This window comes from Marmota flaviventris, chromosome 8, assembly GCF_047511675.1.
Source record: "Marmota flaviventris isolate mMarFla1 chromosome 8, mMarFla1.hap1, whole genome shotgun sequence".
In the NCBI taxonomy this organism is placed as follows: Eukaryota; Metazoa; Chordata; class Mammalia; order Rodentia; family Sciuridae; genus Marmota; species Marmota flaviventris.
Window position 1 is genome coordinate 59,330,304 of NC_092505.1, and position 17,149 is coordinate 59,347,452.

General features: G+C 42.1%; 1 protein-coding gene across 2 annotated transcripts in view; it reads right to left on the minus strand.

The window, feature by feature from the left end:
* Positions 1-9,322: 9,322 nt before the first annotated feature.
* Positions 9,323-17,149, minus strand: part of Arhgap31 (Rho GTPase activating protein 31) — a 105,910-nt gene continuing 98,083 nt past the window's right edge. For both annotated transcript variants that reach the window (XM_071615310.1, XM_027936128.2), the window contains exons 11-12: positions 16,013-16,290; positions 9,323-12,964 (exon numbers count right to left, since the gene is read on the minus strand). In XM_071615310.1, the coding sequence (XP_071471411.1) occupies positions 10,550-12,964; positions 16,013-16,290 (2,693 nt within the window). In that variant the 3' untranslated portion in view covers positions 9,323-10,549. The remainder of the gene's footprint in view (positions 12,965-16,012; positions 16,291-17,149) is intronic.

Genomic DNA, 17,149 nt, shown 5'->3' on the forward strand with positions numbered 1-17,149 from the left:
CCTTTGTGTGTCTGCTTTCCTTCCAGTCCTTTTCATTATCTTTAGTTCTTAGCTGGCCAGTAATTACTACAGAAAGGGGGATGAGTAGAGTTGCCTTCTAGCACCAATTTCTTTAAATTTAGTTGGTTAATATTACTAGAATAACTACAAAAGAGAGTAGGTTCAAGTCTTGGGTGGGGTTCTCTTTGTTGCCCTTCTGAGATGGGATCTCAACTGGTTTATTCTAACCTGCGATATTTCAAGATATTTTTGAATCAGCTATTCCAAGACTCAGGGTTTTGCTGTCACTTTTCCTGTTCTTTCACTTCTTTTGCTTCCAAAGATTTTCCTTTTACTTGTTTGAAATAATACTTCTAAAATCTAGATTTTATAGAGTGTCCATATTCATGAGGGAGATGATAAATGTGAATGTCATATATTCTAGAGTATGGGCAGATTGAAAATACCAGGTGATTGGAAGAATGGGCAAGTCCTCAGCTAAACAGTCTTGGATGTTTGGAGTTATGAAGGAGTTACTGCTTTGTCCTCAGAGAATTTGATCTGTACCCAAAATGTATATTTTGAATTTCATACTCCAAAGTTGGGGATGTAGCTCAGTGGTGGAGTTCTTGTCTAGCATACGTAAGGCCCTGGGTTCACTCCCACACTGCAAAATTTAAAAAAAAAAAATTGAATGAATAAATTAATAAATAAATGTACTGCAGAACTTTCATGTTTGTGCGCATTAACCCTTTAAGTTAATACCTCCCACATTTTTGGCAGGTGATATGCTTAGTCCATTGATATTTTCAGTAGTCATCTAAATTTCTGAGGCCTTGTTTTGGAAACCTAAAATAGCATGGCATGTGTTTTCTGTGTTGATTTTTTTTTTTTACACTAATGCTTTTTGTGATACAAAATAAGACAAAGTAAAAATATCAATCATGAGTTCATAATCTGGCTCTAAAAACAATGCTTGCAGCGTTCTGAAAAGATTTTCAACAAAGGAAATAATTTAAGGAGTAATTTATCTATATAACTACCCAAGGTAACTTTTATGTCTAACCATGTCTTCCTTAAACATTTTGGTCTGCTTTTTAAAGTTAAAATTATTTGGCATTTAGTCTGAGTCTGTTTAACCATTCAACAAATATTTGTTAAACACCAGACACTCTTATTTGGCATTTGGGATATAACAGTGAATAAGAAATACAAAGGCCCTACCCTCACAGAGGTTACAGGGTATGCGGAGTAGATCATGTGGTAAGTTTATGTATAATGTTTCCTGGTAGCAGTGATAAGTACAGTAAAGAGAAAACAATCAGGCAAGGAAGTAGGAAGTGATAGGAATGGTACTATAAGAAAGCATCTTTGAGATGATTTTTGAGCAAATGTTGGACAAAGCAAGACAAATACATAGTTTCGGTGACAATTTCATGTTATAGTAGCAGTAAGGGCAGTGGCCTCAGGTAGGAACATGTTCGTACATTGGAAGAACAAGAAGAAAACCATTGTATTAGGTTGTTTGCTATTTAAATTGATTCAGCCTAAATGCGATTCAAGGGGCGGGAAAAGAAGGGCAGGAAAGCTGCCATTTCAATGTGCTTTCCTTAGGATCTTGAGGATGTGTTTCTCTTGGTTTACAATTTGATGAAATTAGTTCATAACAGCAAAATGGGTGGTATGGGCAGATATATCTCATGGAAAAGGCCCCATCTTGGTTCTAGCATTTACAAGTTAACCAGATAACACTAGTTAGAGACAGTAAACAAGTCTTGTAAATTAATATGATTGCCCCTCTGGCTTGATCTGTCTTTCTCAAATCCTAAAGGAGTAGCCCAAGAGGACCACATGCTAGGCTGGCTGAGTGAGTAGACAGAAGAAGTAAATTAGCTTTGGCTAATGGAATTGAAAAATCCACCTTGCTCTCACCTCCAGATATGGCAGCATCAGGGGAATAAAAATCCTTCAGTTCAGTGTGCTCTTACACATTCCAACTGTTCTTTGTAGGTATCTTATTACAATACAGATCACGTGAGACAAGGGACACTATTTTTTGCTCAGTGATGGTAGAAAATTAAATAATGGCCTTTTTAAAATATATGTTTGTACATTAAAAGATGTATGGAAGGAAATGTGTGGCAAATAATCAGTTGGGTAAATTTGGGGTATGAGAATAGGAAAGAAAATGCTGGCCAGTTTTCTTTGTAGCCTAAGGTGGGTAAACGTCTTGGGAGTAGAGGAGGGTAGTACACAGGAATGAGCATGATAGAAATGTTCCTGGATGTCCTCTTTGCTCTGATTCTGTTTATATTCCCTAAGCCACTTTCCTGTCCCTATTAGTTGCCTCCATCACTGCTGCCTTTCCCCCTCATTTCTATTTACTGGACAGTTTTGTGCCAGACTATACTGATTCTTAGTCACAGTGGTGTTCCAAGTTTATTAACTAATAGAAGGCAGGCATTAATCAGTTGTCACACAAGGGTGTTCCATAGTAGAAGTAAGTATGAGATAATGGTGGTGCTACAGAGAAGGGAGTGAGCAACCTTGTCTTGTGCAGATGAGAGCCATTTGCAGGGCTTTCAAAGTGGCACACAGATGCTTTTTGGAAAAAGCATAATGAGTGTACCACAGATGAAGAAGAGAGAGGTGAAAACAGTGAGCACAGAATATACAAAGGTCTAAGGTGTGGGCCAGAACTAGGTATTTAACTAGTTCAGTAATGCTAGGCTCAAAATAAATTACAGAAGGACTTGAATTCCACATTAAAGAGTCTGAATTGTTATTATTTTGTAGGCTGCTAATTCTCAAAGAGATTCCCTGGACACTGCATCAGATCTGCTAAGTCAGAATCTTGAGAGTAAAGTCCAGTAATATTGACTTTTTACAAGCACTGCAAGTAATTCTTAGGCAGACAGAATCTGGTAATGTTTTTAAAAAATGTTTTTAAGTTATACATGGAAACAATATATTTATTTTCATGTGGTACTGAGGATCGAACCCAGTGCTTCACATATGCGAGGCAAGCGCTCTGCCACCCAGCCACAACCCCAGCCTGCTGGTGAGTTTTATAGCCAGAAGATACCTAATGCAAGATTTTAAGTTAAGGAATAACATAAGGTCCAAATGGTCCTCAAATCAGGGGTCTCAAAGTGTAATCAATCTCCAATTGAATTTGATTGGAATGGAAAATTTCAATCTCTAAATCAACTTGAGTTGGAAATTCTGGGTAGAGCCTAGTGGTCTTTCTAGGTGATTTTGAATTGTACTAGGGTTTGAAAGCCACTATCTTTAGATGACTTTGGCAATAGTATATATGATAGATTTGGAGAATGGGGGCAATGTCACTGAGACTTAACTCAGGGAGAACAGTTAGCCAGCCATTTCAGAAGTCCATGCAAGAGAAAAGGACGAGAATGGCTCATCAGTGTGTTGAGTGGTAGAAGCAGCCTTAGGCCTAAATAAGATGGTCTAGAGAAAGAATGTGAAGTGAAGAGAAGGAAGGACAGATTTCTGATGAATAATATTTAAGGATATAAGAAGATTTCAAGTGAACAAGAATAAAAAATAGATGGCCAAGAAAGGAGGCAAATTAGGAAGAGCTTCAAAAAAGGAATGATCAACAATATCAAGTAACAGGGAAGTTGAGAGCTTGAGAAGTGACTATTGGATTTGGTTATTAGACTATTGGTGACTTTAGCAAGATAAACTTTAATGGAATGAGATGTGGATGTAGCTCAGTGGTAGAGCACTTGTCTAGCTAAGTGCAAGGCCCTGAGTTCAATCCTCAGTAGCACACACAGATTTAGTGGAGAAATGAATGTGAAAGTCATGTTTGTATTGGTCTAGAGGAATAAATGAGAATGAAGCAGACGCTGAAGGTTGAGGAAGTTTCAAGGAACAAGATAGAAGAGATTTTAGTATGTGTATGTGTTGAAGTCCAAAGGAGAGGCTGAACATATAGGAGAGAATATTGGGAGGATACTGAGGCATAGGAGCTTTGGGAAGAGGGACAGCACTTCCTCTAAAGTAAAGAGAGCTTAGGTGCTCACATATATGGCTAAGGGGAAATAACAGTGGGAAATTGAAGAAAGACATCTGATATCATGAACTTGTGAAGGAATCCTTTGGAGGGACAAGTCATGTAGGAGAGGGTAAGAATAGAGGGTTTGGGGAATTAGGTCATTCCTGGGGTAGGGGACCATAAATATTGAAAGGCTTTCACACTGTGGTTTCATTATTTTCTCTGCTCTAACCCACAGACAGTAAAGAGCAGAGAAGGTGGGTGGTAAAATCCCAGATCCTTCATGGGAAGTTTGCCAAGCAGGTATAGCTAAAGGACTTTTTGTTAAGGGAGTTGATGGTCTTGGCGGGAATAGTTGAGATGATGCACCTGGAGATCTAGAAAGGCTAAGGGAAGAAATATGAAGTCTGATGAGTGTGCTGTCAGAGTAGGAGTGGGCGAGGCATTGGTAAGTTGTATAAATGGAAGGAATAAAGTAGCAAGATTTTTTTTTTTGGGGGGTTTCTTGTTTGTTTTTGTGGTGCTGGGGATGGAACTCGGCCTCTCACATGTTAGGTAAATGCTCTGCCGCTGAACTACACCCTTGGTGGGAAGTGGGAATTTAGGATCACAAAGTTCTGGGCTGTGAAACAATCTGATGTAATTTTTGTGTTGGTCTAGAGGAATGAATGAGAATGAAGCAGATGCTGAAGGTTGAGGAATTTTCTCCCTGCTCCCCGAATACCACCTTTTCTGTGACAACATATGCCAGGAGATTATATTTGCTTCCTGTCCCCTAAGCATCATTAACATCATTCAAATAAAAGAATAGTCCTCCTTGACTTGTTCAAGTAATAGGAAGATTGAGTTCATGAAGCAAAAGGTCAAAATAGTAAATGTAAAAAGTTATAAAAAAAAATTGTAGCAAGGGTATTAAGTGGGTTTTTCTTTAGTACATCGAAGTCATCCAGGATGATGGTGGGATACAAGGTAGAAGGAAAAGGGGAGTCTGGTATTAAAGATTGAGAAAGCTAGGGGGCTGGGTCGTGGCTCAGTGATAGAGCACTTGCCTGGCATGCATGAGGCACTGGGTTCAATTCTCAGCACCACATACAAATAAATAAGATAAAGGTTCATCAACAACTTTAAAATATTTTTTAAAAATTCGATTAAGAAAAAAGATTGAGAAAGCTAGAACATGGACTGCATCATGGCCACAAAGAATGTAAAAGTAAAAATAGGTGGATCCATAAATTTGGTAACACGTTTGTATGAGATGGGAAGAAGCAAAGGTGCAGAAGCAATAGTGAGAAATTGGGTGAACTTCCAAACGTTTGTATTAGTTTGTTGATGTGGAAAATGTAGCCTTTTGTGCAGGGAAAGAAGTGTCCTCAAAGAGTTTTATTGAAGACCAGGAAGTGGCACTGACATTCAGTGAAGAAACTAGGTTGTGTGATTATTCTCCCTGCTCCCTGAATACCACCTTTTCTGTGACAACATATGCTAAGAGAACATACTTGCTTCCTGTGCCCTAAGCATCATTAACATTATTCAAATAAAAGAATAGTCCTCCTTGACTTATTCAAGTAATAGGAAAATTGAGTTCATGTCTGTGCCATGACCCATGTGACTCTTTAAACTCTGAATTTTTGAGAAGCAATAAGCTTTTCTTCTTCTATCTTTCATTATATCATCAACTGTATTGGGTATTTGGGTGATGTGACTGTGAACGCAAGAGTAAGAGTGTGAAATTGTAAACATTTGATAATTATTAAATTAAAATAGTAAAAACAAGAAAAATCTACTGAAGCAACTCATCAGGACTTTGGCTGTTAAGACCAGACCTTGAAATAACAAAAAATGACATCAAACACAACAAATTGGAACAATGAGTCTGATGGGTAGAATTTACTTTTCTGATTATTAATTTTTGGTGACCCAGGTCTTCCTCTAGCTCATAGTTCCATCATAAGCATTATATCATTTATTAGAGTACATTTTAAAGCATAACAAAACTTTTAATTACACTTAAAAGTCTATGAATAGGTTTAATATTTATACTTTTTAATGAATAGAAACACATTTTGATTATATCTTTGGAAACATTGTAGAGCTCAAAAAACAGCTGCGCTCATGTAGCTTTCTAATGGACTCCTTTGGAAAAGTGCTTTACTTTGCAGAATTATAAGCCAGAAAGTACAATGGCATTAAGTTAATGCAAAGCAATGTGATTCGTCCAGTGAAACATGGCGATGGACTTGGTGAACTTCTTCCATTTAGCTGTGTCCTTCTTCACTGAGTTGGAGAAGTCAGCCCTGCGTTGCTCACATACTTCAAGGCTACTAAATGATCTACTCTGTGCCAGTTGACCAGTGTGCTCCCGGGTTTGTTCTATCTGGCTTCTCCCCTCTCCCCTGCTCTCCATGCCTGCACAGGCATTTACTCCCTCTTCTGGCCTTATTTTGCTAAGAAAGGTATGGGTAAAAGAGGACACATTGTTTGTCATTCCACATTTTGAGCTGGCCTCCAAGTGCCTAAAATCATACTCTTGGCAACATTTAAACTCCAAGATTATGTTATCAGATAGGAGCAGCCATGATAGGATGTGGTTCTAATTAATTCTAGTGGGAATTGAACCTACTGTGAACTTCTCTTACTCCAATCCCAGACAAATGAATCCTACGAACAGTTTATCTTGGGCCTCTGACTTCATCAGAAGGAGTTAACTTGCTTTGCAGTGAATTAAGTCTCTGAAATCTCTTCTCAAAAAGTGTGGAATAAGGATCTCACCTTATTTGCAGAGATCCAACAGAACTTCACAACTAGACCAATCAGGACCAGAAGAAAACCTCAGTTGCTTGCCACTCTTAATTTTTTTCTCACTTTTTTTTTTTTTTTTGCAGTACTGGGGATTGACCCTAGGGGCACCCTACATCCCTGAGCTACACTGACCTACATCCTCATCCCTTTTTATTTTTTGAAACAGGATCTTGCTAAATTGGCCAAGCTGGCCTCAAACTTGTGCTCTTCCTGCCTTAACCTCCTGAGTTGCTGGGATTGCAGGCACATGTCACTATGTCTGGGCCACTCTCTAATTTTTTTTAATCAAAGCAAAGTTGTCAACAGCTCATTGTCTCACTGGTATGGTCTACTGGATTTACAATTATGTTTAATTAATTTATTTATTTATTATTTTTTTAATATATTTTTTGAGAATTTTAATATTTATTTTTTAGTTTTCGGCGGACACAACGTCTTTCTTTGTATGTGGTGCTGAGGATCGAACCCAGGCCGCACGCATGCCAGGCAAGCGCGCTACCGCTTGAGCCACATCCTCAGCCCCAATTATGTTTAATTTAATTGTGTAACATCAGTAGGTCACTTGAATACGATTAACAATCCTATTGAAATATGCTAGTTGCTATATTTCCCCCCATTTTTGCCTTTGTTTGGCAGTTAATGGTTTTAATGTCTGCAAAATCCTGAATTTTGACCTGGATAATATTTTGAAGTTTAAGGCTTAGATTAGGTTAAGAGTGTCTTGATGAGGTTCTTGGTCAGGTTGCTTCATATTCCAAGTGAAGCAGAGAATTAAAACCATATTCCCTCTCTCTAGTCCACTTTGGCAAAAAAAAAAAAAAAAGAAGAAGAAGCAGCAGCAGCAGCAGCAGCAGCAGGAGGCACCGCCACCACCGCCTGGAAGGGCCATTTTGCAAATAAAAATGGGTCATTATTTTCTTAAGCAGTCATTAATACTGAAAGAAAACATGCATGCATTTCATTTCAAAATCAACATTTAAAATCAGTCACCCCCATTTTGAGGATTGATAGTTGAAGAGTTTGATTCTGTAGCCCTTTCCAGGGAACCAGGCAGATCTTCCTGAAAACAGCAGTACTTGCCCTGCCCCTCCCCTACTCGGAAACAGGCAATCTGATTCCCAACCAGCCATTTTTAGGGAGTTCATTTTTCAGAGCCCATGTGGGTGGTCCAATAGGTAATCCCAGGGCATTTTGGGAACCTTTGGGAGAAAAATTATGAGTTTTCTTTGCCATGAAATGGAATTTCATCAACACTAGGCTAGCCCAGCCCACAGGAATTTATGAATATGTTTCTGACCTTGACAGGATGTGAGATAGTTAAGGAGAGTCTACACCTGAGCAGCAGGACACAGAAAGTCCGCCTCCAAGCTCTTCTGGAATTAACTGATTAGACAAGCTTGCAGTAGGGAATATCTCCAGACAGCTGCCAGTTGTGTTGCATGGGTGACGTCCATATACCCATGCACCAGAAGGTGATCCAATAAATGAAATGCCAGTCAGAGGATCATGGCAGCCGTTTTATAAATCTAACATAGGCACCTCAACCCTTATAATTAAAGTCAATTGTTAATATGTAAAGGGTGGCTTCTCAGTCTATCCCCAAATAAAAATATATCCTGTAAGTATTACAAACAAAAATTTAAACCAACCATAAAGTAGTTTAAATATTTCATTACTTGGCTCAAAGTTCTGATGGTTGGTGAAGTGCAATTCTTTCCCTCTCAATGCCTAGAATTTGGTCCTTATCAAAGCATAGACACCAGAAGTACACTGGAACAGATACAATTTATCTGCCATATTTCCTGATAAGGTAGGAATGTGCTTTTCTTATTTATGGGACATGGCCTCTCTCATCTTTCACCACCATGTTTCTTCACCTTGCTTGCCTAGAGTAAAATGCTATGTTCTAGGACTTTTCTTATAAGTTGATATCTCACTAACTATTGGTCCCAAGTCTTGCTCACCCAGTGAGAAAGCAAAAGCACTCACTGAAGCCCCCTTTGATGGCTCTCTTTTCTCACTCATCTCAGCATTCTCTGAAAGCAGAGCTTATCAGCTGACTTAAAGTTACCCTTGCCACAGACCTGGCTTAAAAGGCACAGGAAAGATTTCAAAACTCTCAGATTTGTCAGGGAGAGAAGGGGGAGAAGGAGAGGGAGAGGGAGAGGGAGAGGGTGAGGGAGGGAGGGAGGGAGGGAGGGAGAGAGAGAGAGAGAAAAGAGAGCGATTAATGGCAAGGCATCAGCTTCCAGTTTCTCATTGGAGAAGGTGAATTCAACTCAGCCCCAGCCCAGACCAACTGTAGCCTTGGCTATGGGTTCTGCCCAGAGGCACTGCTAGCCTTCAGAGAAATGTCTGCAATAACTGAACTTCTGGATAGAATTCAGTGAGGCTTGAATCTGAGAAAGGGTGCCCTGTGAAGCCTTTTTTTGGAGGGGAGAACCAAAATTCTGCCAGCATGTATATTAGTTCTCCTTCCTCCATCTGAAATGGAAAGAACCATGAAAAATTCCAAACAACTGAAAGAAAATCAGATTGGTTTATTGCTTCTGCTTGCATCCAGATAGAAGGAAGAGCAAGTTTGAGGGCCTTAGGTAGATGGTGGATGAAGAGAATTATGGAAGGGAGACACATGCCTCAAATCTGGAACAATATAGGAAGAGGGAAAAAGAAGGGACCCACTGTCTAAAATGAAATACATTTTCAAGGAGGGGAGTGAGTGGTAGTGATGTCCACTCTGCTAGGATCCCTCCTTGCCTCCCTTCCTGTACTGCTGGACCCAGCCCAGTGTGGAAGAAGAGTAAGGCTGAGCAGGAAGTGCTTCCTGCCCACCAACTTAAATACATTAAGTTCACAGTGTAGGCTTTGTGTGGGGCTTTTCTCTATGATGACATTGGGTGCTTACACCCTGATATTGTTAAGGAAGATGATACCTTCACTTCACAACTGCATACATGAAAATTTTGATTCATTTCACTAAGAAAATCCTCAGCTCAGTCCTCACTTGGCCAGCTACTGGATTTATAAATCAGAGTTCAGAACAGTGGCAAGTAGGGTCCCAAATGAAATGCACCAGAAAGTCTGTAGTTTGTGCCAGTCTCAGGGTTTGCTCCTGACTTATAGATTCTGATTTTCTATGCTGGTATATGGAGTCATCTTGGACAGATCTGCAGGGATTCCAGGGAAAGAGCATGGGTGAGTTTACCCACTTGGATATCTAAATGCACATTAGTTTGCATTTCCAAATCTGCTTCTATTTTGGATAGTTCACTTTTTCAAAGCTTATTAGAAAACTGGTTTAAGAACACATGCTTTAAAGAGCAGTAAAAAGCATGAAATAAAGAGGAGGCCTTCAAATCTCAATAGCATTTTCCAACACCTGCAAAGGATTTTTCTTTTTTGCAAAAGACAATTACTATAGCCAGCTCTCAACAGTAATAGGTAATGGTAGTAATGTAGCTTACATATGAGACCCCAAATTTCATTGGAAGCAAGAATTCCCTCATTCCTTACCTAAGCTTTCCCACTTGATCGTACAGACTTATCTAAATTTCACCTTTTGGTCCTTTCCTTGACACTCTTCTGGCAAAGGATTAATTAGTGAATAGTCAAAAGGCTGAAAAAAGAGAAGTTAGAGGCCAAAATAAGTCCAAAGTTAGATAATCTGTGCTGGAAAATGGCAAGTTGGCTCTGTAATAATTTCCAGATGAATCATGATGTTTTTTCAGACACCAGCAACTGAACTGATCATTCTATTTGCCTCCCACTTCTTCCATCCAGAATTACTGATCTCCGCTGGGGCTGGTAAAAACAGCTGGTCGAGGTCTCTAGTCTTTGGCCATTCTTAGGGATGGTCATTTTATTCCTAAGTGTAACCCCTTCTGGCGTGACCCATGTGTTTTCTGCCAACTCCCCACAAAGAAGGCCAGGGGAAACTGTCTGAGTGGGACTTCTGATAGGAGACAGCAGGACCTTGGAATCTGTAACTGTGGATGAGGGAGGCAGGTGGTCCATGATGGGGAAAGGAGGACTGAATAAGATTAGGCTCTGAGGTCTTCCTGGCCTTGACCTGTGGAAAGGCTTAGAACCCCCAGATGGTCGCTCTATTTTTGAAGAAAGAAGGTTGTCCCCAGATGGCTCTGTCTCTGATGTGCGCTTTCTGCATTGCACTACTGCGTCCTGGGTGGAGAGGAGATTAGATAAGTCTGATTCTGGAGAAAGGGTGGGTCCCTCACAAATGCAGGATGCAGTGGTATCCATCCGTGAGGATGCTATGGCTCCTGTATCTTGCTTTGGTTTCTCTTCCCTTGGGCTTTCCAGGGAGGAGGGAGAATCACCTTTGGCAGATTTCTGAGAGGTCCCACTAGTTGAGCTGGATTCCTCTTGGCTCCTCTCCAGAGGCTGAGCTACACTCTCCCCTGTGCTCTGAGATGGCAGGGGCTGTGGGATCTGTGTATACTGAATCTTGGGTGGGATGACTGGCACTGCCCTGGCTTGACACATTTTGACCATGAAGGAGGTTCTCACAGCTGACACACTCACGGGAGCCGAGTTACGGCGGCCTGTCAGGGCATGAGCAACAAGGTCCAGGTCCTGGGTATCCTGGGAGTAATCTTTCCAGGAGTCTGCTTTACAGTGAGATGAGGTCATCCAGGTGAACTTGGGGTCTCCTGATTCACAGAGCTGCATTCCAGGTGAACTAAATGAAGCCCCATTCTCAAGCCGGAAGAGGTCAGTAATGGGAATGGCAGAGTCCAAGTTGAGGGAAGAAGGCCGGTTTTTCCCTTTTGAGGGGCTACACTCAGTGCTCTTTAGCTGTAACTTTGGGAGGTCTTCTCCAGGTGAGGTGCTATCCTGAACCTTAGGTGAACTCTCCTTGCTATTTTCTAGCCCAGGAACACCAGCTTGCTTAATCTGGTTGCTCTGCCCAAGAAGCGGTCCCAGCTCCTTTCCCTCTACTGGGGTGACTGGGCTGATTGCTGCTGGCTTAGACTGAACACTACCTGGTCCCTTCTGGCTGGGAAGAACCTCTTCCCCTTTCAGGTCAGAGAACTCTCTGAAGCTCTTCAGGGCTTTCTCATCCCATCTAGTAATCTCTCTCCTGGGTGCCTGAGGATCAAAATTTCTCTCTGTTTCAAGATTAGCACAGCTGCTGGATGGGGTGACCTCAAGAGTCCACGGACTCATAATGGTAGTTTTGCTATCCAGAGAGTGGCTCTGGCGAAGGCTGGGCCTGTGAGAAAGCCTCTTCTCCAATCGGTGGCTCTGCGGGCCCTGCATCTGGGCCTCCTGCACTTCTTTCAGTGTGGGAGAGTGAAGAGGGCTTGTCACCCACTGGGGCTCCTCCCAGGGCTCCACCATCTCCAGGACGTGCTGAGCAATGTCTGTCACAGTGTCATCTTCATCACAGTCTGAAGGCTCCTGTACTGACTGGGCTACATCCCCCTCTCCATGTGGGGAGATCTCAACCTCCTTTGTTGGGCTTGGAAAACCAAGGACTTCCCCCTCCGGAGCAGCGTTCTTTGAAGTTTGTTTTTCACTTTGTCTTGGAGTGGCCTCCTCTCCCTGACAGAGACTAGAGATCCCAGGGCTATCTTTGGACCCCGGCTGCTCTATATAAGGATTTGTCCTCAAATTCCTGGATGGATCTTCTCTCTCAGCACCGCCCTTTGACAGCAGGATTCCAGGCGCCTCCTCCAGAGGAGTTGGAGGGGGAGGAGCAGGAGGAAGCGGAGGAGAGAGATTCCCGGGGCGTCCAGCCTCAGTCCTTGCCGGTGGAGATGGCTCCTCAAAAGGAATTATTTCTAGAGGAGCCAGAGTAGCACGGTCTGGACGCAGCCCAGACTCGGAGCTGTGGACTCTGGTTGACTCTGGCTTATCTCTATTGGCTGCCGTGGCAGCATCCATTGTACTCTGATTGGTTGAGACTTTAGTCCCCTCCTCCTGGGGGGCGGAGACTGGAGAGGGGGCGGAGGCACGAGAGACACTCCCTGGAGGCTCTGGGGAAGCAAAGGGCCCTGGACTTGACTCAAAACTGGGCAGAATTAGGCTTATCTTCTGAACAGATGGTGGCAATGACGCAAGTTCCTCCTCAGATTCAATGATTTTAAGCTCCTGTTGAATCTCGGGCCATATCAGGGCATTAGCCAGATCATCTTCATCCTGAAAAACATCAAGAAACTTATTATTTCCTTAGAATTAAGGACTCTGAGCATTGTCATCTGCCTTGTTTTCGGTGATAGTGAAGGACGGGACAGTTCCCTGCCTGAGCTACCCAGCACATAAGAGATGCATAATCAGTAATAACTGCGGATGCTTGATTGCTTACCGTGTGCCATAAAATACTTTTATCTTCTTGTTTAATTTTCCCAGAACCATAGGAGATAAACACTACTATATTCCCATTACATAAATGAGGAGGCCTATGTTCAAATAGATTAAGCAATTTCCCTAAATCACAGAGTAGCAGACTAGGGTTGAAATCCAGCACTGCCTACACCAGAACAGAAGTGTTTAATCCCTGTGTACCGTTGCTTTAAAGGAAACAAAACAAAATAAAAACCTTAAACCTGGTCTCATTTAACCTTAGATTTACTAGAAGATAGAATGAAATTTTTCCAATAAAGTGAAAATATTAATTCTTACCCTGACACCTGCTTTCCAAATACGTAATTCTTTTGCTTATTACTGAAGAAATACATATTACACACGAAAAGACTTTTAAATACATATTAAAACAAAGAAGAATACAAAAATAGCAAAATGTCATATTCCTACTATTCACAGACACCCACTGTTAACATGATCCGGGTATTTCCTGTGGTTGTTGGACTGCCTCCTGTGCCATCTTGTTTACTGTCCTTGTTTCCCCCTTAAGTCCAGCTTCCCTTTGTCCTTCTCAACTCCCTTTCCCTACATAAAACCCAAAGCTGCAGAAAGAAAAAGGATAGAGGGAGGGCCAGGAAAACAAACTTCAGTGTCTTTAGTTTCTTGTCTCGGGGCCTAATTGTGTCCCGGGGAGAAGGAGCATCTCCATCCGGTGGGGGTGCAGGCCTTTCTGAGAAATCTGTTCTCTGCCACCCCGCATACCTTCTCACCTGGCTCCAATCACATGCTGTTTTAGAGTCCAGTTCCTTTTATGTTTGTTTTATTTCCAATGGACTGTGAGCTCCTTGAGGTCAGGGATTGTGTTTATTGGTGTTTGATTCCTCAAGGTCAAATGGTCCTTATATACTGTGAGTGGCTGCTCAATAAAGATTGTGTTGCATTGAAATTGATTCATTGTTTTGAGTTATTTCTTTCAGATAACTCTTATTTGGGCAAAAGTAATCTGACTCTACTGTTCTATATGATTTGTGCATAGTTCTATTTTCCCTACTAAACTGCATCTCTTCAGAGCAGGGCAGGCCTTTTTCTTATCTCTTTACTTTCCTCAACACCTACATTAATTAATCTCTTACTAAGGAATCAATAAGTTTAGACTCCCCTGTACTCCACTTTCTGCTATTTCAGTACAAGGACCACAATGGAAATTTTTCCCCAGAGCAAAAACCTAGGTGATGTCTTGTCTCTTCTTCCTCCTCACTCCATATCCAATCCTTTACCAATTCCTGGTCATTCTACCTCCCAAGTAGCTTTGGACTCCTTCCACTTCTATCCCCAGATACCACCCCTCACCCCCATCACCAACACACACACACACAATCTAGCCACCTTCTAACCTTGCTTGGTTTGCCACATACATACTAGCTTCATAACTGACTTCCCTGCCTTCTCTCTTGCCTGTCTCCTCCTCACAGAATAGACTAACCCATTAAGAACAAAATTCGGAACATATCATATACTTTTCCATTGCCCTTACGCTGATCCCCAAGCCCTTCCACACAGTACTGCCCAATGTGGCTCCTGCTTCCACTTGAGCTTTACTTTCTCCAGCTATCCTGGCCTTGTTCCAATTCCATGAATGTTTCAGGCTCTCCCACCCTAGATCCACCACATATCTTGCTCTTTCTGCCTGGAAGTCTCTCCCTTCCTATTGCACTCTCTACCGTTTTCTTCTAGGTGAGGTTCTCGACCTACATATCTACTCTTCAGGGAAGCTCTCCTTCACCCTGGTGACATTCCCCCTATGACTAGCTTAGGTCTTTGTATCATATGCCCCACTTCACTTCAAACTTCCACTTCACCCTGGAAATTACCTTTCTCCACTAGGCTGTCAGCCCTAAGAAGGCAGTGACCGTTTGGTTCATGAAGTTATTCCAGTGCTCAGCAGAGCACCTGTCACAAATTGGGTGTTTAATGCATCTTTACTTGTTCCCTTGAGTTTACCCTAGTTCTTCCAGTACTAACTTTATCTGCTTCTTAAAGCAACTCACACTTGGGACCTCCTAATAAGAATTCAATCCGCATTCACCCTTCCCCTTCAACCTCTTATAGGAACCCTCACTTAGGCTTCCTGAAGCCACCACAGCACCCAGCTCTGCCCCGACTTCCAGCACATAGTCCTCTTATGCATGTCCTAGAAGCAAGTTAAAAGGCAATGAGCTTCCTTTTCTCCTTTGGCACACTGCTTTGCTCACAGAGATGCCTCCCAGATGCAGGACTCTTCCCTGGGCATTTCAGGAAGCCTTGCTCCTTCTTATGTAAGGACATCTTACAAAAACCTGCTTGGAAAATTTCACCTCTACCAAGTGAACAAGGTTCTGTCAATTCTGACATCATATTTTTACTTCTCCAGAAGCCACAGGAGGAAGGGATTGATCCTGGAAATCTCTTCAGATTTTAGAAAAAGCCTAGAGAACAGCCCATGCAGGCTGTCTGGGAGATGAGGGCTGGATCATGTAAATTATCATTCTATTTGGGTCTGGGATATGACAAGCAGGTTTTGTGCTGCTTCTGGGATTGAATGCTATTATATTTCAGTGACAGGTCACTGGTTTATGTTAATCCCAGGTCAGAGATATTTAGAATTGAGTCTGTTCTAGGAAACCTGAGCTGGATGGTTCCTTTCCATTACTCCAGAATCTCTGAAAAGTCCACTGCGAAAAAATTCCAAGCCTGATTAGAAGTGGGTCTCTTAAAGTTCCTTTGGCAAAAAAAAAAAAAAAAAAAAAAAGATTTTTTTAAAAATCTCCTTTAAATTGTACCAAGAGTCCTCAGCAAAAAGAGGACTCTACATAGAGTAGTGAGGAGGCAGTGCGCCCACTTTACCATCTCATGGAGAAACATGGCTTCTGTTCTGATCCCGGGGCACTCCTGCAGAGCATTGGTCTCCACATCCTCAGCCTCTCGCCTTTCAACGGCCTTCTCTGGATTCATCCTCTTCTCTAATTCCCTTATATGTTGAGAGCCCAGGGAGATTTCTGAGGTCTTCTTCTCCTCCGTTTGGGTACCTGGCTCCAGGGAAAGGCTTTGGTTGCATTCCACTGTCCCCAGGCCTTCAGGTCCTGGTGGGGTATCTTCCAGAGCTGCCTTCTTAGTGATAGAAGCTGCAATGAGGATGTGAGTGATTAGTTCAAGAACTTCAAGAGAGGCTCCTCCAAGCACAGCCACCGCCCTGCTTCCTGGCCTGCTTCACAAGATGGGGTAAGGGCAGGGAGAATCCACCCAGCTCACTGCCACGTACATTCTTTTTTCTCCTGACAATGTCCTGGCCTCAGGTCCCAGAGACACAGACTGTTAGGGATGGGAAGGACCCAAAAGATCATCTAGTCCAGCAGTTCTCAATCAGGAGCCATTTTATCCCCCTCCCCGCCTCTCCTTGCTGCCTTCTACGGACACTGACAACATCTGGAGACATTTTGGGTTGTTACAATGTCGGGAGAGGTGAAGCCAAAGATGCTGTTAAATAAATATCCTCTGATGTATAGCCCCCTACAACAAAGACCACCCAGAGCAAATGTCAGTGGTGCTGAAGTTGAGGAACACTGCTCGAGCCTATTCTTCTATTGCACAAATAAATACTCAAGCCCTGAGAAGTCAAGCTGGGTGCCCAAGACCACAAAAATCTGCTGTTCACTCCAAGCAGCATAGAGATCTAATAGCTCTGGTTGACAGCTATAGTAATTCGAGTTATGAAGCTCTGATCTCCTAAGACAAGGAGAAGGGAGACAGACCTCAAATTTGGCCCCTGTTGCCTTGTATGAAAGAAGGACCAATTTCACTGCAGAAGACTGTTTTTATTCCAATGATGTAGAATAAATACTAAGCAATGCACCTAGGGTGGCACTTAGCACACGGTAAGTCCTTAATAAGTGTTATTATTTACAGTAAAATTAAAGAAACCTGGTTTTAAATTCTAATTTCTCAATAAATTTTACAATCTTGGTCCAAGGGCTTTGTGATACA